Here is a 23496-nt window from a genome sequence, read left to right as displayed (position 1 = left end):
GCCGGTAGCAGCTCCGTTATTCCTCAGCAGAAGAAAAAATACTGCGATTTCTCCAGACAAACAAGCCAAGTCATCCACGTTTGTTTTCATGTATTCGAGCTTACAACTCGCCACTTTAGACAGATATTTGAGAGCAGCATCATTTCCTGCTGCTTGGAAATCAGCTTTAAGGGGCGTGTTCTCTGCAGAGGCACTGCTCGCTGTCATCCAGGCAGCATTTAAAATAACTGTATATTGACATAAGGAGCCACCGGCCGTATTATCGCCCTTCGAGTCGGCAGCAAGGAGCACATCAAACCAGTTGCGTTCCGGGCTGCGCCGCGACCCTTATCAAACAATGCAAACAATTTTAATGAGCTTATCTGCCGGAACATATTGTCAGAGATGTTAATGCAGAAGCGCTGCCAGCAACGCATGCCAAACGATTCATCAAAAATGCCTACAACTGCGACAAAAGACGGGTGTCCCCCCCAAACGAGAGACGATAAATAAACACAAAATGGGGCTGGCGGGGAGCGGGGGGCGGGGATGGAGCCGCCCTCCCCCGCGCAGGCAGCGGCAGCGCTGTCACCCCCGCCCGAGCAGCGGGGGGCGGCTGTCACCCCCGCACCGGCGTGGGGGCCGGGCGCTGCCCGCTGCCCGGTGCGGCTCTCCCGGGCGGGCAGGGGCTGCCCGCGCCCCGCCATCCGCGGCCGCCGCCTCCCGCGCGGCGCCGCCTCCCTCCGAGATCCGCAGCGAGGTGCTGCGGCTCTTTTCCAAGGGGAGCTGGCTGCCTGCGCGGGGGGCGTTCTCGCCTTCCCTTTTATTTCCCCCCTCCTCTTTCTTTTTTTTTCCTCCTTTTTTTTTTTTTTTTTTTTTTTTTTCTAATTATCATTTTCAAGCGCCTTTCTTCCGCCCGGGCGCGGCGACCCCCCGCACGCATCCCGCCTCTCCGCCGAGCGCTCCGCAGCCGGACAATGCGGGGCCGGGGGAGAGGAGGGGGCTGCAGCCCGCCCGCCTTATGCAACGCCCGCCGCAGCCCCCCCGCCGTACCTGTAGGAGCGCTCCCCCCGCACCGTGTGCTTCCTGAAGGGGATGATGGTCCCGTTATCCTGGATGATGTCGTTGTTGTTCTCGCCATTTGGGGACAGGGCTTGGGTCGGTCCGGGCATTGGCGCTCCCGCCGCTCCGCAGAGCCCCGCGCTGCTGCCGCTGCTGCTGCTGCTGGTGTGCGGAAGGTGGCGGCAGCCGCGACTCCGCCGCCGCCCGCCCCGCCCCGCCGCGCGTCAGCCCCGCCGCCGCCGCCACACGTGACCGCCCCTCACCATGGCAACGGGCCGGCGCCGCGCTGCGCCCGGGGACGGCAGCGGGCAGGCCGGGCGGGCACGGCGGGGAAAGGGGGGAAGGCAGGGAGAGGGGCCCGCCCCGCCCCGCGCCCCCACACAAAGAGCCGCTCGCCCCGAGCCGTTCGGCGGCCCCGGCACACACAAAGCGCCCGGGCACCCCCGCACGGCCCGGCGGTGCCGCCGCCCCCCGCAGCCGTGGGCGGCCCAGAAACGCCGCCCGGCCCCTGGGGACCGCGCCGTGCCCTGCCCAGCGCCGCCCTGACAGCCGTGTGCGCGCCCCAGACCTCGACGGCCGCTGCCTCACCGTCACCCGCCGCGCCCCGGTACCTCAGCATCGTCCGCCTCCTGCCCACAGCAAGGAGCTATCGCGCTGCCGTGGTAGGAGCCCCACGCCCGGCTGCTCGGTCACACAGGGCGAGCCGCAGCAGGGAACGCCGCCCAACTCTGCCCAGCTCTATCATCTCCCCTCGGCGCGGGTGTGCCGGGGGCGATGGCCATCCCCGCCGCACAAAGCCCGCCCGCACGGGCTGCTGCTCGCAAGAATCATAGCGTGGCATTCGTGTTTCACGCGGTCAACGCTTTATTTTTAAAAATAAGGGCATAAATATTAAGTGACATGAGCTACAAGATGTAAAAAATCACGGACTCCTAATAATGAGACAGCACACGAAGGTCCTAGTTATTTTATGCTCTTTTTTTCCCGATTCCTGTGTCTGCTACTCCGCCTGCATTTCCACCCCAAGCACCAGGATGTTCAAAGCTCTGGATACCAAGCTCTGTATCTCTGCTTACAACGTCACTGGAGAGCACAGTGTAACACCTGTCAAGTTGCATTGCACATTTCCAGCATTCTCCTGCTCTCAGGCTTACACAGAAAAAAAAAACATTTGATGGCACATCCTTAAAAATCTTCCTTGGATCAGAAACAAGAAGAGAAGAGATCTGCCAAGGCAGTGGCACTGAACTTCTGGCATTGCTAGCACCACCAATCACAAAACCCTCATCTCTTCCTCCCCTTCTTCTAGAACAGTTTTTGCATCCTCCCCAGCCCATTTTCCTCTGCAATGCTTTATTATTTCTGCATATCGCCCCTTGCCTATATAGCAACGTGGTTCAAAGTTTGACATTAGCACAGATCTGTGCTGGTCATCCTCAGGAGCAGACCTGAACTTCACTGTGGTCAAAACCTACCCTCATGTCCCAACAGTGCATCAAAACCCACACTTCTACCACTGTAGAAAAATACTGTCCAGCTGTTTACAAATTGTTTTCTCTAAGCAGAAACCAACAAGGGTGGCTATAGGCACAGTCTCTAAACAGATCTATGTGACCTCTCGTGGCTGTTAGATGCAAAATATTTGGGCTGATCTATTAACATCTTAAAAAATACATGCCCCCAAATGCAAGTCTCTTTTTAAAAGAATCGTAAGATGGTAGGTCAAACAGAAGCCATGTGAGTACTTCTAACATCTTCTCAGAGACACATGCTGATATTTTAACTCATGAAGTGTGAGTTTGATCAGGTTTCTGCCTCAGATTTTTTTCTGCACAAAGTGACTTAATGAAATTTTAACTTATCTTTACCTAATCTTTCAGTAGTATCATTTCATTCTGAAATCTTAGTTTACATGATTATATTCATAATATAGACCCTTCACAGAGAGCTTGTAAGGTGAATAAAATCAATAACACCAACTGCACAACACTTGGACTGCTGAGAACTCCCTGGATTTAAATCAGATGTATAGATTAACACATTTTAGAGCAGTCTCTAACAAGGCTCAAGTTAGTCTGCCAATTTGCCACTGTCTTCTGCACATCAAGACAGGGAATCTTCTTATACTTTCTGCCAGCTTTTCAAATATACTCATATTTATCTTTCAGTAACCAATCTATGGACATTTGCAATTGGCACACTTCATTGAAACACCCTTCATTCATCTGGTAATTGGAAGAAGCTACTTTTGAGTCTTTTTCAAAACAAGCAACAAAAAACATTCTGTTAAAAATGCCAATAAGTGTCTTAGTAACGCTCAAGAACATGGACAAGCCAGAAATGCTATGTGGTGACAGAATATAAAAATAATCTACAGCAGGTCTTTATCTGCCAGACATAACCCTACCTGCTCTGCTAGGGAGCAAGCAGTAAAACACTCTGCAACCCTAACTTGTAAAAACATTTTTATTTCTTCACCAGTGGCAAAGAACACAAGCTTCTTTATTGAAGTCCCTAAAGCTGTTTCAAACGTGTACCAACAGAGCTACAGAAGAGAAGTGCAGGTGAGGAGAGCATGGCAGCCCTGCTGCAGACCTCTTCTTGCCTCTGCATTAGGACCCAAGGTCAGAAGAACACACACTGCCTCAGCACAGTACCTTACCTTTATGGAGGCTGAGCCAGGCACCAGCAAAAGAAGCCTGGTACTGCTTTTCAGAAAGCACAAGTTTCAGTGGGCTTCAGTCCATCCAGCACAGCCTGGGGGCTCTGAGTGCAATATGGATTGCATGGTGGAATATGAGTGCAATATGCACGGCATTCCCTCTACCTACATCTCTGTTTTGGGCACTGTGTGGCCCACAAGCACAACTCCTGTTTTATGTGCCACCAGAAGCTACCAGAATAATTTACTCACTTCCATCATTCTAAGCTTAAAGGTCTCAAAGAAAGAGGAAACGTGTTGCTGTTATTATGTGTCTGTACCATCTGTGCTGCCTTTATAGATTTTTACATGCACCAGGCACAAAAACAGAGAATTGATCCAAAGAGTAGAAGGTCAGCCTTGGTGTTAATAAAAAGCCCCACCTGTGGAATGCTGAAAGTACTGAAATCTGGTACTCACAAGTGATATGCTGACCAAGCAAAGCTAAGAGCCAGGAAAGCAATTAATGCTGAAGGGTGGAATTACAAAACCTGATGTAATAGATCTTCAGCACTGAGACCACAGAGGCAATGGCTGAAAGGGACCTGTGGAGGTCATCCAGTCCAGAGCATTATCATCACCAATACGAGATCAGGTCACATTTGGTGACATGATCATAATCAATCCAAATCTTGAAAATCTCCAAGGATGGAGATGTCATGTCCTCTCAAGACCACCTACTCCTGTGCCATTCTAGCCATGCAGCAAGTCCCAGGTGTACTGCTGATGCAAAAAGCACCACTCTACTGCATCACATGCATTCCAGGACTTTGATATCTGCTGTGGTGAATCAGGCAGAGAGAACACTAGCTAAGTACTGGATACTGAGTATCCAGTAACACTACCAAGTACTGGAATAGGCCTACACATCATTCTCCAAAATCTGGTTCCTCCTTCCTCTTCAGAGCTTTTGTTTTCAGTTCCTCTCTCTTTACTTGCTCTAAGCCTCACTTACTGCAGTAGAAAGGCCATGAAGCCTAATTTATAATGCCTGAAAGTAAAATCCTCTAAAAACCCAAAATGCAGCATTAGAAAGACCTCAGGCATACTTGAGCCAGAATTTTATATTAGGCAGCTAATGTGGAAATAAATTATAACTATTTTAATGCTGATAAGCGATCAATGCACAGCCTCTGACAGCAGAGGTGATGGCCAGGCTAGTGACTTCTGCTGATACATTTTTGAGGGGATGAAAAATCCCCACACACACGGGTTTAGGGAGTATTTCATGACATAGCCAAACTATAAATACAATTAATGATTGCAGAAATTCCCCACTGCTTGGATAACTTTGGGGAGGTGGGAGGAATAGGGAGTGAGACTAAGAAAAACACATTTAACCCTAGAGTGGCCAGCAAGCATCCCTCATCTCTGACATCTCTGTTCATGTTCAAGCTCTTAAAGGAGTCAGTGTGATATTGCTTGCAGTCTTCTCAGAATACAGCCCAGCTACAAACTGCAGCAAACATCATGCCAGTGTAAGTATTTTGTACATCACTTCTCTGAGGAGTTTCATGAACATTCCTGTCACAAGTGCATTTTTTTTCACTGGAGAAAGAAAGCCTGAGACTAGATTTCAGAAGCCAGCGGGAAGGTAGCAATAACTTTTGGAAAACAGCAGTCCTGAGCAATGTAGTCTGCTTTTCTAATTTAACTATCTTCATAGTCTTCCTTTATCACAACAAAGATTAACAGAATTCTGTAAAGCCACAGATTTACACACTGTAGATTAAAATCAGTTCTAGCACTGTGTTTATAAGAAATCCATGCAGAAACAGTCTCTTTCTCCTGAAGGAGTTGGCCAACAGTGTTTAAATTTGAAGATAAGTGAATAAATCAGCTCAGGAAGAAAGTCTGGAAAGAGCTAAAAGAAATTACTCTGTGAGTCTTAGACACACCTTGGTTGTTCAGGAAAGTCCCAATTCATTAAGGTACAGTGACATGCTTTATTCCCAGCCATGAGGAGGGTCAGCAAGATGGGTATAACCATGAGCATACTTAATTAGGCTGCATCAGAATCAGCCTAATTTCTAAAGTTGCATTTAGCAGATTAGGAACAGAAGATTTAGGAGATCCAGATCTGCATGTTATCTGTGAGAAGTACAAGTGAGGTGTCTGCAGCTGAATGTCTATTAGAGAGCACTGGCTTGTGCCAGCCTAAACTAGAGCACAGCTCTAACCTGTGACAATAACCCATCACACAGGGACATCTGTAAAGGGGTCAGCAACAGCAGGGTTCCTAACCCAGCAAACATATATCAGATGTGATGAAGTGCATGGTAAGTTTCAAGCTGACCTGGGTTAGGCAGAACTGGTGTTTCCTATTTTCCTGACATACTGTCAACAGCACTGATCAACCCAAAGGAAAACAGAATGTCATAAAATCACTTCAGGTAAAATTTCAAAGCTGTAACTTTATAGACTCTCTTTGTTTATGCAGCCCTGAATAAATTGTCCCACCACCATCCCACCAGCTCATTCTATACCTTATATTTCTGGGCATTTAAACTCACTATGACAAACAGCAAATGATAATTTTGTCAGGACAAAGAAACACTGCATAAGTTGTATTAAAACAGCTACTTATCACTCCAGACATCCTGTAGACAAAGAATGAGCTTCCTACCCTTGGGGATTCTAGTGTTGCCACTTTAAGCAAAGTCTTGATTATTTGCCTTCCCTGGAGGGACACAGATAAAGAGGGAAAAAAAAAGAGAGGGCTGTCCCAATTACACAATGTGCATGGACCACATCCCTATGAGGTAATTCAAGTCTATTTTTAAATATACAGACATATTTATATTTCAGAGCTCACATTTAACATTTTAAAAAGTGTTCTGTGCCTGTGAGAAAGAATAAATCTTGGAGTCTTTGTCCGCTAAGTGTACTTGGAAATTTGCAAGTGTACTTGCAAATCCAATCTGACCGTTAGTGCATGAATTGATTGCTAAAGAGAATATCTTGTGGAGCCACAAACTGTGGGTATTTTCCTTTAGAAGGACCAGTCATAAAAGTTACCTTTTATAGTTACTGTAAAAATCAAACATAAATCAGAGGATTAATTCAAGATTTAAGAACTGCCTACAAAACAAGGAATTATATTCAGAGGAACAGGATTTCAAAAACCCTTGAATAAGATATTTTAAGATAATTGTGTACTTGTAATATTAATTCTTAGATTAAAATTAATAAATTGGTTTAGTGGACATTTATTAAATCAAATCAGCTGAATCCAGCTGCTTTAAAGAGTAAACTCCCCAAATTCCTATTTAGAAAGAAGCATTCTTCAGTATACATCAAAGGATTCCTTACTTAAACCATGAGAAGTTCACACCGAATAGCCGGAACATTTTTCTACTTTCTACATAACAAAAAACTCCCGTGAGAGCAGGAAATACTTCAGTGAGAAATGGTTCCAGAGAGAAGGAATTTTTACTTCCATTAACTCCAGACTAACCCAAAATTTGGAGATCTTTAGTGTCAGTTACCTTTGTTTTCAGTGATATCCACTGGGCTAAAGCAGTTTCAAACACACCTTGTGGAGCTGCTCTCATCTAAAAACCTGGAAATGGATGCTGTGATCAATAAATGCTTTGAGTAAGGATTCCTGCATCTCTAATACTCGTTGAATGGAATTGAGACTGGAGACTGACTCATGGCTCATTCACATGCATTTCTTTGGCTGGAGCTGTTCTGGATGTACCATTACCACTTCCATTAGCACCAAGGTGTTAGCTAGTTTTCTAGGCTTGTTTTCTCAGAATTCAGATGTAAAGACTATGGAAAGCCAAAATAAAAACATCAAAAATGTTCAGGTAATGTGGATTCCTACATTTTTTCAGAGGATGACAAAATTTGAATTAAATGAAAGTGAGATTAGTGTTCTAGAAGAGAAGGATTTGGGATTTTCATGTTTCCACACAGTACAGTTTATGACTGTTACTGCTGGGAAAAGTCAGAGCTTCAGACATTGGTATCTTAAACAAAACCAGTAAAACAAGTTATTAATGGTAAAAGCCTGGAAGGGCTTGGAAATGTGAGAGACTAAGACTAGCATTTATTTATGTATTTTCAGCTGTTGAGGAATCTTTAGCTCTTTTGGGGTTCAGGAGGGGTGTCTGGAAAAAAGTAAAAAGGTGGTAAAATCGAGTAGGAGTGGACAATCTCCATCTCTGATATACCTTCTTACTGCTTTACACTGAAAATGTTAGTGACACACTTTGAAGGTATTTCAGTCAATTGATTTAGACCTGTCTGACCTGCCCAAGGTTCTCACCACTGCTAAAGAGGAAGGGAGAAGGTTGGCACAAGAAAGTAATTATTCCAGCAGATGGTCTATTAAATTTTACTGGATCGAGAATGTTTCACCAGCTGACAAAGACTGGATCTTTACAAACTGGGATTTGAAGGGGTTACTTTGTCCCAGGAAACTGTTAATTAAGTGTCTGTCCTCCCACACCCAGCAAAAAGCCAACATAAACAGTATTACACGCTCTAGCTAGCGTTTAAAAAAATCCATTGCGCATTCATGCCTGACCAGGATCAAAATCACACTGCCAAGTCATTCAGGAGTGTGTGAGTATTTCTGTGATTGCAAGCCCCAGCCCAAAAACTTAGTGAGTGCCTTGCTGCAAAATACTCTACAGTTTCCTCAGGACCCTACAGTGCACCACAAATCACTTTCTTTCAGAGCCAAGGCGTCTCGTTGCCCGTGAAATTAGCAAATGCCAAGAAGTTACACAGAAAGTGGTGTGCTTTTCAGTTTGTGTGCAACCTTCCCCTTTCTCCTGATAGCTGCTTTTTATCTGGGACATTCATTGCATTTCACAAAAACTGATTCCTGTCAGCTTTCCTCATTTTACAAGCATAGAAACAGGCCCTGCTGTTATGACCAGCTCTCACAAAACACTTACTACCACGAGTCTGTGCAAGCATCTTTTCTTCCATGGGTGGCTTTCTAATCTTTTCAGTACTTCCAGCTCTGCAGCTAAGCAAATCCAATCCTTCTTCTTCACTGCTACAGCTAAACGAGTGCCTCCTCCTTTTTATCTCAGGATTTGTTCCACACCTGAGGTTTCGCCATTGTTTTTTCTCCCATTCTTTCCCACTCTTCCTTTGTCTGGCGTAATCCTTTATAGGCTTGGGCAATTTCCACTTCCCTTCCTCTGCCACCTGCAGAGAACCTGGGTCAAATTGGTTTCCTTCCCTGGGACAAGTCCCCAGCACACTTATTGTCCAGCTAGCACACTGTCATTAGGGAATTACTCCTCTTTCCATCCCGGCCCAGAGCAATGGGCTGCAGCTCTGCCTGCCGAGCCGCACGGACCTTCACAGGCAGCCACCCGGAGAAGTGACACCTGTATTTAAAGGCTGCATCACAGCCGGGATTCACACACCTCGTGTGACACATTGCTGCCATTAACACACCAAAGAGCCGAAATCCCCGAGGCACCTCGGCGCCTCGGAAAAACTAGGTTGCCAAGGGTTTGTTTGTGATCTCTAGCTCACCGAGAAATCAGGGAGTGCCTGCTCTTTGGGCTAGAGCAAATACGTGTATTCCACACAACATTTTTAAACAGAAGTTTGTCTTCCCATAGCCAAATAGAGTTGCTTTCAGCTATTTCAGGCTCCTTCCCAGCCAAATGCAAGCATCTGAGGAATTCTGCTCTTTACTTTCTGAGAATTCCTTACCCGCATGCTTTTAAACTTCTTGTTAAAAATTTAGACCTGTAACACACTTCTAAAGTAATAGTTTCTATTTGCAAGTACTATAACATTTGGGAGCAAGAAAGTGTTGAGTATAATTTAATTGCTACTTAGCACAATACCCCAACTAATCTGAAAGTTTTAGTTTTCTCACTTATTGATGGAAAACAGACTCTTTCCCCTGGCAAGTTAATGCTCATTATCATCTTAGTGTTTATGCTAAGTCTTTATTAATAAAATAGCTTTCACATGAAGAGGAAAAATAATTTTCATAGACAGCTTTAATCATGTTACACTTATATTAGTAGTCTGAATTGAAAAAAAATTAGAATATGTGAAAACTGTGTCACGAAAATTATGTTGCTGACAGACATTCCCTAAGAGGACTTTTGCAGCTTGACCTATTAGATCAAGTTTCCATTAATACTTTGAGCACTTTATTAACCTAGTGCTGCAAGTGCTTTATTTAGATGCTAGGACCCTACAGAAGGCTTACATAGCAATTTCTGAAACCCTGAAATTTCATGTTACCTAAAAAAATGTTAAGAGTTAAAGCTATCTGGGAGGAAGCTACTGCTGGTCTGCTTTAGTGGAAGGTGCATCTCTTGAGAGCAACACACAGAAAACTGGGGGCTTGGGTGGGAGAAATAAAGGAGCAAGAAAACTTTTAAGCAATGTCCAACATAAATTTTCCTCATTTTTTGAAGTCAAATTAACAACTTTTTAAAAAATCACACATAGTAATTAAATTAATAGTACCACAACTGCTGCCACAAACTTGTGGATCAGGTGGAATACCAGCAGAAGTAATACTGTGACTACATTTTATTTGAATGTAGGGAAGAAATGAAATCTAAGATAAAGCTCACACCCCTACTCTGAAATAGAGGGAGGGTCATTAAAAATGTACATGTCTCCATTGTGAGCAGACAAGAGCATACAGAAAGTGCACTGAAAAGATAAACAGCTGGATTTACTTGCTTCCATTAACCAATGACCCACTTGTCAAACATAAGCTGTAGATTTAAAAGAGTGATTATGTGAAGCCTCTTACATTACACAAAAACGATCCTAGCTATGAAATCAGATCAAGCCTGAAAATACTTGAGCACAGTCAATATTGTTCTTTTATACAGACACAAGACAAGAATCAGTTATTTGTTTAAAAACCTACAACATGATGTAAGGGTAGTTTCCTGCAGTGCTGTTGAGGAGGCATTTATCCCACACATCCCTCTCAGGTCATTAGTGGTGTGCCAAATCCCTTCTGTAAGAGGATGAAGTTCTAATGGAAGCCACTTTACAAACCTGAAGACAGGGGCAGTGCCAGCTTCCTTCTATGAGGAATGGGTACTGGGAGGCTTAAAACTGGTGCTCCCACAGTAAATGGTACTCAGCCCACAGTAAATGGTACCCAGGACAAGTACCTGGCCTGCCTATTGACTCAGAGAGGATTTTTAACATGGTGTGCACACTTTGGTGGCAGATCTCCAGCTAAGGCTTTTAAGGCTCATGCCAGCTGCCATTGACTTTGCCCCTGTGCCCCTTTGCACCTCCCACCAAAAGCCTGTTCCTGTGCCCCTGCTCCAGGCTCAGGTAGGAGCAGACATGCAAGATGCTACAGATGATTACAACATTTGGATTTGAGTACAACAAATTACTAGGTCCCAAGACCTGAAAACCTCTAATTTTGCCACCTTGTACTGTAACACAACAGCACTCTCCACAACAGTGGCCTTCTCATACTTGACCTTGCGCTAAACAAGTGTCTAAGAAGGTTGAAGAAGCCATTATTATAAGGAACAATTTTACTCTAAGAACAACTTATGTGCTGCTTCCACCTGACCTCATTAGTGTGCTGTGCATTGCCAGTGACTCCCACTTTACTCTGACTCAGTACACAGGGTGATTTTCTGCAAGCTGTAGATCATGGAGCAACTGAAGTGTATAAGAATCCAAGCAGCCAGCTAATGAAAACCAAAGTTTCCAGCTCCAGTGATTGCAGAGAAATATTAAAAAATGCTGATACTTGAAGCCTGTCCACCTCTGGATTTTCCTGTGCTGCTGGAGACCCTGAGCACCACAGCTCAGCATCCCAATGCCTGCTGTGCAGATGCAGGCTTCAGCAGCAGCATGGGAAGAGAGGCCAGGAAAGCTCCCCAGTGCCTACCACAGCTCAGGGGCACATGCAAGATTATATTTATAAAATCTAGAAACTGCTTTGAAAAATTGCACAGTTATTTTTATAGCATCTACGGGCACTATAAATACTTGATATATCTGACAAGGATTAATATTTTCAAGGTCCAACATTTTATGGTTTCTTTTTCTGCTGGAGCAAAACTCAAATCATTACTTGAATCATCCTTTAATGAACATTCTCCAGCTTCTAAATGAAGCACCATTGATAGGCAAGATGCAGAAGGCAATGAAAGATGACTAGAAACAAGGGTATCTCTTTTATATAGATTACTTTATTTTATCACTTCAGCAGTCCTGGCATTAAGTGGCACCATTTTGTAACCTCTGAACAGCCATGTTATGTGTAAAATAATAATAATAATAGGCTTCTAACACTTCGAGTACAAAAGGTACTAGTGGCAAGAAAACAGTGCCTTTTCCTTGTTACAGTAGAAAATGAGGTTTCTATTTAATAAAAGCCCCAACCACAAGGCTATGTGTTTTTGTAACTGTAAATGTATGTCAGTGCTGTTGACAGCTTCTGTGTTGGAAAGGATCTCATTAACTCTGAACAAAACCACACGTTATCTTTTTTGAAAAGCAAAGTTACATTCCTGATGAATCATCAGCTTCTTTGCTGAGCTCCTGTGGGATAATTTTTGGTATCGGGTACTGGAAAAATAAATATCACCCCAAAGTTCAGAATATCTTCAGACAGCACCATAAAAGGCTATCCAAGCTACCCAATTCCTAAGTTAAGAAGGGAATTGGGCTGGTGAGTGCACAGCCATAAACAAACATTCCATTTGGTTAACTTTGCTCCCTCAGGTTCAGGCTTTAGAGCTCTGGCTTTCTCATGTTGGATCTATAATGCATCTGGGCTCTGTGCAGGACCAACTCCTCAACAGATGTCCTCCACTGCATTTTGGGGGACTTTATGGTGTTTACACAGAGTGAAAATGCTTTAAAAGCACTCTGCTCAGCCCAGAAGTTCACCTATGTCACACTTCTTCAGTCTTTTGACTGAAGGAAAATTAGAGCTTCTTTAGTGGACATTTTCGAAACCAGCTGGGGGAAGCAAGTAACAAGGAACTGAGTGGGAAACAAAGTGCCCTCATCTAGAAACTGTGTTTATTCTGCACCAGTTCTGGGGCTGGGAGGTAAGGAGAAAGGAGCGAGAGGAAGCAATTATTTAGTCTGCCTGGTTTGGGTAAGCACATGTACCTTTAACATGAGCAACCAGGGAATATTTATGTCTGCAGGGAAGAAAAAAAGCTCATACAGGCCTTTGTTCAGATCTGCCCTGAACACCTAATGAATTAGTAGCTCATCATACAAACATACTTTATATACACATGTAGATATATTCACATGCACACACTTTCAATGTATTTTCTTTCTCTTCCCCTCTCTCACAGTAACTGAAGTCTAACAAGTAACTCCTGAGCTCATGTTCCAGTAGAAACCAGCCTTGCTTTCTAATGTTAGGATGTGTTGTAATTGCTTTGGTGATAGTGCATCAATCAGGGAATTGCTGCTGCCAAAAGGCCCTTATCTGCATGTCACACATGAGAGCACCTAACACAAGAACTGTAAAATTTCTTGAATATTCCAGTATCCATCCCTCATTTTGTTGTCCATATAACTTAACTCCATGAAAAAATACACACATTTGTCAGGCTCAAAGCCACTGAAACCTGACCAGAAGGTTTCCTGAGCAAAGACTAGCATATAATAGCATGTTACAGGGATTTGGAATTGTAATAGCTCAGCTAATTCTGCAGCAGTATAATGAGTCTCTGGTATTAGAAGGCTGATAACTAGATCTTCATTTGGATATATAATAGGCCATAAGGACTAAAGGATTTGAAAAGGAAAGGCTAAACACTGAGCAGCAATCCATTGGGAATACACTGGAAAGCTGTCTGTTGCTTTGCAGAAAGGGTTACACATTGCAGGAAATCTGCACACGTCAGATAAGTTGCTGTTAGACAGGTGGGATGCAGTCTGCTTTTATAAATGTCCACTTGGTGGTTGTGCACTATCTCCATGCTCACAGTTTTCCTTAGATTTCCTGTTGTTTTCAAGTGCTTGTGACAATGCCAGCATAACTGCAGTGACAAAGCCTGACTTTAGGGAGCAGCCTCTGCTCCGTGCCAGAGCAGACAGCAACAGATGAAAGCCTCTGTGGCTCAGCACAGGGCACTGTCCTGCTGCCCTTCCATCTGCAACACCTGCCCAGGAAGGGCTGCATCCATGGGGGAGAACATTACATTTTCCTAGCTCTTGCTCTGAGATGCCTCCTGTAGTCGAGATTTATTGTTTCATCCTTGAGGCATACGAGCCTCTTTTGACTAAATTATAGGCTGATTGTCCTGAGAATCTCTAAGTACACTTGAGCTCCACATGTCTGCTAATTGCTGTTGAAGTCAGTTTGCAATCTGATGAGTCTGGACTATGTGCCTCCTCATTTAACTGTCCCTCTTCTACTCACCTGTGTCTGCACTGGTGAACAATTGCTGGTGGCAATTCTTGCATTTACCACAGAACTTTTCCTGAATAGTTTCTCACACCTATCAGGTATCTAGAAAAATCTTTCTGCAAACATATTTAGTTTTTTTTCCTTTTTTTTTTTTTTTTTTCCCTAGGGCATTACATAACCAGTAGCAACCCCCCAGTTTCACAGTAAGGCAAGTCTTTTCACTTCTAGCTGTGAAGCACAAAGTATCACTACAAAATGAGCTGCCTCCTACATCCAAAGTTAGCATTTATTTACACACTGTAACAGCTTTGCAAGCATTAGCAAAAATGCAGCAGTATGTTTTGAAAATGGAAGTTCTTCATTACACAACCTGAGCATCATTTCAATGCCATGCATATATTTATTACTAGCTATGCATAAAGAAGCCCCAAGCTATTGCAAACCACTAATGCTGCAGCACATTCCTTCCAAGGGAAAAGACAGGAATGGTATCCAGTAGAGCATGGTGAGCACTGCCAATGGTGAACCCGTTCAAACAATAGGTTTAGAACCAGCTATCCTATGCTCCATTTTGGCAACACTGGCATTTTCTGTTTAACAGTAGCTATGCTGCAGAAATGGTACAAGGACAGCAAGTGATGGCAATGGCAGGAAGCACGGATCTGTTCAGGGCACATCCCTTCTGAAGGCTTTCTAAACATTGCCACCTTGTGGGCCTCCTGTCTGATATCACTGGTCTGGTATCACTTTCCTCAGGTGACTTCCTGAGCACATTTCACAGATGCCAAGCTCAAGGCCGGATGGTTGAAATTAAACTCCCATAGCTGGGATCAAAAAAGGGACAGCACCTTACAAATTCTATGTGGCATTAATTGCTAACTCTGTACTTGTGCTTCAAGTAATCTGCTCTTTTTCTGTTTATCATTATGATGGCAGTACTAATAAAGTGCAGAAGAGCCAACAGTTAACAAAACGAAAGCAGGGAAGGATACAATTTCTCAAATCTTTCAAGCAGAAGAGAGAAGTCAGACTCATTGACCACCTATTTTTTTATTTTTAATTTCTTTCTGCCACCATTTCCTTCTTAGTCCAGTAAAGAAAACCCAAATTACTCATTATATGTATTATAAAATTATTAATTAATTAATTAAGAGGTCTGTGGCCTCTTGTGTAGCTTTCATCAGTTTTGTTTCATGACTATTACATAGTCAAAGAGGATGGAAAGCAATATCACTTGTTATTGATACCAAACTTATCTAGCTACTGCCTTACAGACATCAAACACAAGTTCTTAGGTAAAAAACCCACAAATGCACAAACACACTTACTTTGGGCATCCAAACACTTTCCCTGGTTGCCGGCTTGAATTGTTCCTTGCAGCAATTTGGCACTGAAAGAAAACATGAAATCTTTAGTTCAGCTACCAAATAGGGGGGGGGGGGGAAAAAGATTCACTGGATGGTCTTTGTCTGCCTTGGCTGAGCAGTGATGCAATAGTTGTGTGCTGAAAATTGAAATGAGTAGAAATCCTTCATTACAATGCCCTAATTCAGCTGTGCTCACAATGGCTCAGTGTCCAACACATCTGCACAACAATCAGATGCCCCCTGATATAGTAGCAGGTCTATGAGCTCCCTCATGCAGTGCTGCATTTAGAGTTTGTTCATGATTTCCAGGCACACTGGTCTTTGTTCATCCAACCAGGCTTCTTCCAAGCACAGGCAATCAGTTATGACTGTTGTGTCATGCAACTGGAGCCTTGCTGCACTTGCCTGAACAGCTTTTCAGAGGAAAAAAAATCTGCCATTGAGAAGCACAGTAACTGTAATCCAGGAAAGCCTGTGTTTTTGCCAATACAGCACAAAAACGCTGGCAGTCCTTTGAAGTGTCTCACTTAACAATGAAATCATGGTGCTGCCCCCTTGTAGCAGCCACATTAAGGCCTATTCCCTTCTGTGTTCCTGGAGGGAATTGCCTATGGATGCTAAATTTGTCCTCACATCTGTTCTCTCAAGTGGTACCTTGCAGACTACAGAAACATGAGGTGGAGCAGCCATGTATGGGTTTCAGCTGCTGCCCTGAATTACATACTGTGGTTACGTGGTGGCTAAGTTTCTTAATTCGACTCCTCAGTCAGCAGGAAATATCACTCCTAGCAGATAAATAATGGTTTACAGTCAGACCAGGGCTCTGGTTATTGCTTGTTTTGCATTCCTAGTCAACTAGTTGAGACAGCCCAGCAGGGAGGAGTATTCCAAAGACATCTATCTCTGCATAACAGCACGAAACCACACCAAACAGGATCCCAGGGGTATTCGGACTAAACCAGGGACCAAGGGATGTAAGAAGCTCCCAGAGGTGAATTTATATTCCCCAAAACCCCTGTTTTAAGAGGAGGAAAACATTAAGCAATTCTCACTATACTTCACTATCATCTGGAAAAGGTAATCAGACCTTTAAAGATGGCTTGTCTAAAGGACTGGATCTCAGCTTCATAAGCTGTGACTCATCCTGGCAGAGAATTTAGGAGGGCTGCTAGCAAACTGGAAAGCTGAAGCTACCTTAAAGCCAAACCAGAACGGGAATTAGCTATTAAACATGTTATTGTTTCATTTCTTTGAATCGCTCCAAGCCTCTTAAGCTTTGCTTTTCTATGTACTGTTTTTCCTCCATTTGTTTAATGTGGAAAGTTATTCCAGCACAGCTGAAAAACCTCAGGCATTCTATTGGCAAAAGAACAGCAAATCCATGATGGTATATTGGCTTTTGGCCAAGTAGTGCCCCTCTGAAGTTAAGCTGGGATCTGACAGCACTACTCCAACAAGAGTGTCCCATCCTTACAAGTTGAGATAATGGTTAAAAGACATCTCTCACCAGGAGGTGTTGACCAGAACTTCTAACAGGCAGCAGCAGTGGCCAGACATAGTGATCCCATTAGAAATATGACACTCAATACATTCATGGAATGTTTTCCATGCTATACTTTCTGAAGAGTGTGATATTTACAGCATATTGAAGACAGAGCTACTTAATTGTCTTCAGAATGTAGACCTCGGTTTGAGAGGGATTTGAGTAACATCACCATGCTGAACTTCATTATATTGTCTCAAATTAAAAACTCCTCATAGCACAAGTCCCTAAACCTTGGAAACTGATTCTGCTGATGCTTGCACAGGTAAGCCAAAGAGGCACATCTCAGCAACAGCTCCTGCCTTTCTGCCTGCAAACAGGCACTCACCTGAGCTGCAGGGAGCAGTGCAATCGCCGTGGCCACATGAGATAATTGGCACTTGCTGCTGTGTGCAGCAGCACTGCCAGGTCTCCACCTGCTCTGTGAGCCATGCCAACACCTCAACCCGTCCTGCTGGCTCCAGAGGCCGCAGCAGCACCAGGCAAGGGAGTGGTAGGAAACACCGGATCATTAGGGTGGAATTTAGTTGAGGTGGACAAAGGAATGCAGTAGAGGTCCTAGTCAGTGTGGGTGTGAAGAAGGTAAGGATGGAGAGCTGGAGTCTCCTTTGAAAGGGTGGAGGGATAAAGATGTGCAATGAAGGCAAGGAGAAAAGGATGCCACATCCTTTTACTTCATGGCAGGCCATGCACAGCTCTCAGCTGCACACACTGGCATCACATCACCACTCTACAAAAGCCAGCAAGCACAATTCAATTCCTCAAAACTCCACAACAAACACAGGCTGAACTGATTTTAAAGTAGGTTCCCATCTCCTAAACAGTCATCTATCAATACACCTAAAGAAATTCTTTCTTCCACCTTGGAAAACTTAGGCAAAAGGGGTAAAATGCAGGAGGATGAAGATGTAGAGGATCAGGAAAATGGAAAAGACCTTAGGATACAGAAAAAAAAATTAAGAGCATTTTAAAGAGTAGTTTTGTATATAGTAAAAGAGGTCAATATGATTATGGTTTTTTTTTTAGGGCAGAAATTTATTATTTGCTCTATGTTGTTGTAATGCAAATTTTTGCAGGTATGTGTAAAGTTACCCATAGCTGCAAGTTCCTTACATTAGTCTATCCATTTCCCTGATGAGTGAATTACATTGGGGGGAAACAGACCAATGTTTATCATAAAATGCTTTTGAGTTTAGCTGTTATTAATAGAATTGAGTAGCTTTTATTAGTAACCAATGGCTGTTCACATTGTGCATTCAGTTCTCCCCATCCCATCCCTTGTTTCACCCTGCTACAGCTACAGTCAGGAAGTGAAACCCAGGAGAGGAGGGTTGGACCAGTGGGCCACTGGTTTCCAGAGAGTTCCTCAGGGGTCCCTTCCCCTCCTTCACCAGCTGTGCATGCAGCTCTGTAGCTGCCTTTGCCACTTTTTCAGATGCTGCTGGGTTATCTATCCTGTTTGATACTGAGTGCTAGTGGAGGCCTTGGGCAGGCTTGGCAAACTTTTACAGCTCAGTTTATGGGATGTTGGGGTGTTCTGTGGATTCAGCTGCTCTCCAGGGCTCACCTGCTCTCAGCGTGTATTTTTTCTCCCTGTGCACACTAGCTATTCCTGCACCAACAGTGCTGAACCTACCGACACAAACTGATGCAGAAGGGGCTTCTATAATAATATCACTTGAAATGCTGTAAGCATTGAATAGAATTTGAATGAATATTGACACAAAAAAACTCCAAATAAAAAAAAAAAACAAGCACCCCAAACAAAACAAGAATTGGGGAAGAGGGATATAAGAGCATAAGTAGAAAGCAAAGCAACTCAATGGAAGAAGAAAGTACATCAGAGAATCTGTACTAAACAAGGAACAGCATCCAGAGGCACATACTACAATTGTAATATGAAAAGTAGTACCCATAGTTGTTAGTTTGGAAGACCAAGGAGGAAAAATTAGGACAGAATGTAATTAAAGTGATTTAAATCAAATGCGTTCTAGTTCAAAACTTTGTCTCCAGAAACTGTGTTTCCCCTGTGGGCACTGAGCCCTGTCTGCTGCTACTGTCTCTGTGTACTGGATGCTTTCTTCCATACTGCACAGATCTATTTTCTTCTCCCTGCCAAAGACTGGAAATGTGATGTTGCATGAAACAATTTGTAATATGGGCTGACAGTCACTGATTATTGCCTCAAATATCCTCAGCACTTACAGAAAAAACTTCAAAACCAACTTATTTTTAGCAACTGAAAGAATTCAAGCAACCCCATGTGGCTGCTATCCAGGCATTTACTGAGTGGAGAATAGCTTGACAAATTACAGAAATGGACAAACTCAGAGTGTAAATCAGAAAACCATGTATATCACTATTTACATATGCTTTCCTGTTGAAAAGATGAACAGAAACATTAATTTTATGGCTTCCAGTGTCAAAGGAAAGAACGACTGTTTTTATGAGCTGTGCATGAATCACAAAAACCAAAACAAAAACCCCCATCTACTTCACAGATCTACTTGGCAGATTTCTCAACTTGCTGGTAACAGCCCAGCCCTGTGCTGCCTCACTGTTCCTGAGTAATTCCTCTGCATCTATTCTGGCCTCGGCTCTGTGCACTACAGGGAAGGCACAAAGGCAAGGACCCAAAGCAAAGAAATCAAGAAACAGAGCAGAGTTTAACACTACCTCCAGCTTCAGAACTACAAGAAACCCAGTCTGACCCAGAGTGCTTCACAAGGAAGGCAGTCCCAGAAGATGTGAGATGCTGACACCAAGTGCTTCCCACCTCTTTTGCTCTTCCCATTCCAAACACGGATTTGTCCCAGTGGTTCTGCTTCTCTCCAGTGCTCTGATTTCAAGTCATCTACTGGCACAAAAAAGGTCCTAGAGATTTCTTATAAGACTCTGTTTCCTCCCTCTCATTTACAAAGCAAACAAACTTTTTTTGGTCATTTACATATAAAGTAAATCCAAGCTTGCCCTACTTAGCAACTTTGTGGGAAAGAGCATGCATTCTTTCTCAGGAAGACTTCTACTCTGTTTGGGAAGCCTTTCGATTTTTCTTCCTATAGAGCAGTAAACCAATTTGTGTCATTTCTGCTGTCCTCTCCTGCCCCTCCTCAACTTCTTGTAGAGGGGAATTTCCATGATCCAAGTGACTTGCAGACACTGCTGCGTTCAAAGCTCCAGCCAACTGCAGCGACACTTACATTTTTGCAGCAGCCTGCCTGTCCTCCTCCTATTAATAAATACCTTCACTGCCTTCCTGCCCAGTAACTCTGAGACACAGTAATTATCTTCCAGCTTGGAAAGGGTGTAACAGAGCTCAGTTTGTGTGATTTTACTTAACTAGTGTGACAGATTTGGCAAACCTTTTCTTTTGCATGACAAGCAGTAGCAAACCAGTATATCCAGCAGTAGGTGGCAGACCTAATAGGATGACCAGATGAGACTGTGTATTTATCACTCTTTGTACTTAGCAGCAGGTAGCCACATCTCACTTATCTCAAAAAAAAAAAAAAAATTCCCTTTGCTCCATTTGGAGAAAACAATCTTCCTTCAATTAGCTGAGGCATCCTTTTCTTTAAAATTTAGTTCAGACCATTGATGTATACATTTCAATTTCTTTCACAGAACTAAAAGTCTGTCCCACTGGGCAGTGGCAGTGTCTTGACTTCTACATCCAACACAACCACCAATTTTGTTTGGTGCACGTCTGCAGTTTGCTACTAATGCATTTCTCTATGTACTCATGCATTATGTTTTAGGGTTTTTTTTCTGATATATCATCTTACAGAAAGCATTTGGTTTAAAAATAACTAGAGTTGATCAGGTTTCTGCTTAGTTTCATGCACTAGAATAATTTAACCAATTTCTTTGTAGTATTTCCTTATAAACAAAATCATGCTGTGATGATGCATGTTTTATAGAGAGGAAAGAAAAGCCAGCACTGACTAAGGTTTCCCGTGATGAAGAATTTGGCAATAATACTGCCTTAAGGCGTTCCAGCCTTAACTGTTTGCTCCTTATTTATGTCTCTGGGCTGCCCTGCAGTTTTGCTAGAACTCTGAATCCCATCCACTCTGAAGCAGAAGCAAAAAGGGATCTAATTTTAAAGTCACCTTTTTTTTTCTTTTTCAGATATAGAAAAGCAAATATGGGACAGTTCCTGGGTTTTGTAGTACCCAGCAAGGCCCCATCAACACTGGGGTGTCACCACTTGAGACAACAGGATCTGTCTCACAGGCTGGTATTGCTGGCCAGAAACAGGCACAGGGAATAACTCCACTGAGTGGGAGGGAATATCAAGCTTTGAAAGCAGACACAGGCTCCTCTGATATGGCCCAAAGACTGGGGGATACACAGAGCTAAGGCAGAACACACATCAGCCTGCTCCTGTTCAACCTGGAGGGGGTAAGAGACACATGGAAGACAGCTAGCAGCAGCTGCTCTGCTCCAGGTCAACTCACCACCAGCCTCCAGATTTAGCATATCCTGTACTCAATTCTAGGCTTCATTTTGTAGCTGGATTTTATAGATTCATCATCAGTTTAGAATTAAAAAGAAGGTTCAAGGGGAAAGCATTAAAATATACACTCAAACGTTTAAAAAAAGCAAAAATAGTGCCTGTCTTTGTGTTCTGACCTGAGCCATTTTCTGAAGTTCTTTTAAAACAGCAAATCCCAAGGTTAACATGAGGAGTCCTGATGGCATAACAATAATAAGCTGAATTATCCAAGCTGACAATCTTTGAAAATGAGCCTGCTGAACAAGCACAGTAGGAAGTGGCCAAAGAGAACTTCCATAGGAGTGTTATGCAGCATCTGGGGGACACTCAAAATTGCCTCAAGGATATAAAATGTACCAACTTCAGCACCAGGAAAACATTTAGAAGACCAAGTTAGTTTAAAAGACAGATGTTTTAACTCAAAAAGTAACTTATGGCTGAGAAAAGTGCAGGTAGATCAGTTCAGGTGCTTGAGAATAAATGGGCTGAATCCCCCACTATTATTGGATTAGTTTTTCAGATCTCTCTTTACAGTGAGTGAAGAAAATTTAGCACATCAGAGAACATTCAGCAAAAATCCCTTAGGTGGCTACGGAGGGGGATAAATGCTCCTACCAACCCTCTGTTTTAACCTAGTGCTTTACTATGAGCACTTTGCCTACAAATTGTCTAAACTTACCAACTGGGTGTCTAAGTTACAGAATTCACTAACTTCCTTTAAAAAGTAAAACAGTTCTCCAAAGCAGTGCAAGAATCAGACCAGAAAAGAGGTGAGGACAACAGGTCTGGAAATCAAGTATGCAAATTCTTGCCCCGGGGAAGGAATGACCTTGCTGGGTCCCAGCCAGCTGGAGACAAACTTCAGAGGGGAAAAAAAAAAAAAAAAAAAGAAAAAGACCCGAGGGGTCAAATTGAAAAATTGACAACACATTGAAAAACGCTCAGCAGAATGTCCTTGCAGAAAGGAGGGCAGCTCTACACTGAGCCTGGCTTGCAGATGCAGGACAGTAATTGCTGTACTCAGGGGTTGCAAAAGTGCAGTACCTGTGTACTGGGGAGCCACAAACCAGTGACAGACACTCTGGAGCCCAGCCTACCATACCAAGATAGTCAAGGAGATGGAGTGTGTGATACAGGAGAGCCTGAGAGAGTTGGGTTGGTCCAGCCTGAACATGAGAAGCTTTAAGGTGTGTGGGGGATGTATGACTGCAGCCCTCAGCTACTAAAGGGGAGGGTGTAGGGAAGACGAAGCCAGGATCTTCTCAAAGGCACACAGACACAGCAAGAGGCAACAGGCAAGTTTCAACAGGGAAAATCCTGATTACACGTTAGGAAAAGTGTTTTCATCACGAGAGTGGTTGAACATTGGGTCCAGCGAGGCTGGAAAATCTGAATGTTTGAGATATTCAGAACTCAACAAGCTCCTGAGCAACTTGATCTGTTTGGGATAGCTTTGAACAGGAGTGGACAAGATCATCTCTTTCAACCAGAACCATCCAGTGATTCCATGCAGAAGTATCACTGCAGGCTCCTTGTTGCCTGCTTGCCTTACCAGGAAAGAAAGCCCAGGAAAGAGTGAAGGTATGAACTGCCATCTCAGCCATTTTAACAGTTCTGGCAGCTTTCTCTACCTTAAACTGCTGAACAGAAAAACGGGACCAACTCAAAGATGTAAAGATAGATTCCAAAGATGTAAAGATAAATTCCAGTATCAATGGCAATAGTTACAGCAGCTCAAGTCTTGTAACTTGATTTTTATTTCAGCTGTTAGATGAAAATGTATATTATATAAATATAGTATACATTTATACATATAGTATACATAATGTATACTATATATTAATATAGTATACATTTATATTTATATACAAATGCTACATAGAATATATGTATAGTATACATATACATTAATACATGTCTACTATAGAAATATATTTATAATAAATAATATTTAATATATAAATCTAAACCCAAATA

At 43.2% G+C, this 23496-nt stretch overlaps 1 protein-coding gene across 5 annotated transcripts in view; it reads right to left on the bottom strand.

Annotated features, from left to right (window-relative positions):
* Positions 1–23496, bottom strand: part of MAPRE2 (microtubule associated protein RP/EB family member 2) — a 98160-nt gene that overhangs the window by 56189 nt on the left and 18475 nt on the right. For 2 of the 5 annotated variants that reach the window (XM_063168439.1, XM_063168423.1), the window contains one exon: positions 15440–15501. Coding sequence is in view for 3 of the 5 variants with exons in the window: in XM_063168413.1 (XP_063024483.1) it covers positions 1033–1151 (119 nt within the window). In the remaining 2 variants the exon portion in view is untranslated. Of the gene's footprint in view, positions 1–1032; positions 1219–15439; positions 15502–23496 lie in introns of those variants that run through there. The other 3 variants (XM_063168413.1, XM_063168430.1, XM_063168449.1) reach the window with 3 other exon arrangements.

This window comes from Melospiza melodia, chromosome 1 (assembly GCF_035770615.1).
Source record: "Melospiza melodia melodia isolate bMelMel2 chromosome 1, bMelMel2.pri, whole genome shotgun sequence".
Taxonomy (NCBI): domain Eukaryota; kingdom Metazoa; phylum Chordata; class Aves; order Passeriformes; family Passerellidae; genus Melospiza; species Melospiza melodia.
This window is presented reverse-complemented; position numbering and strand designations above follow the sequence as displayed.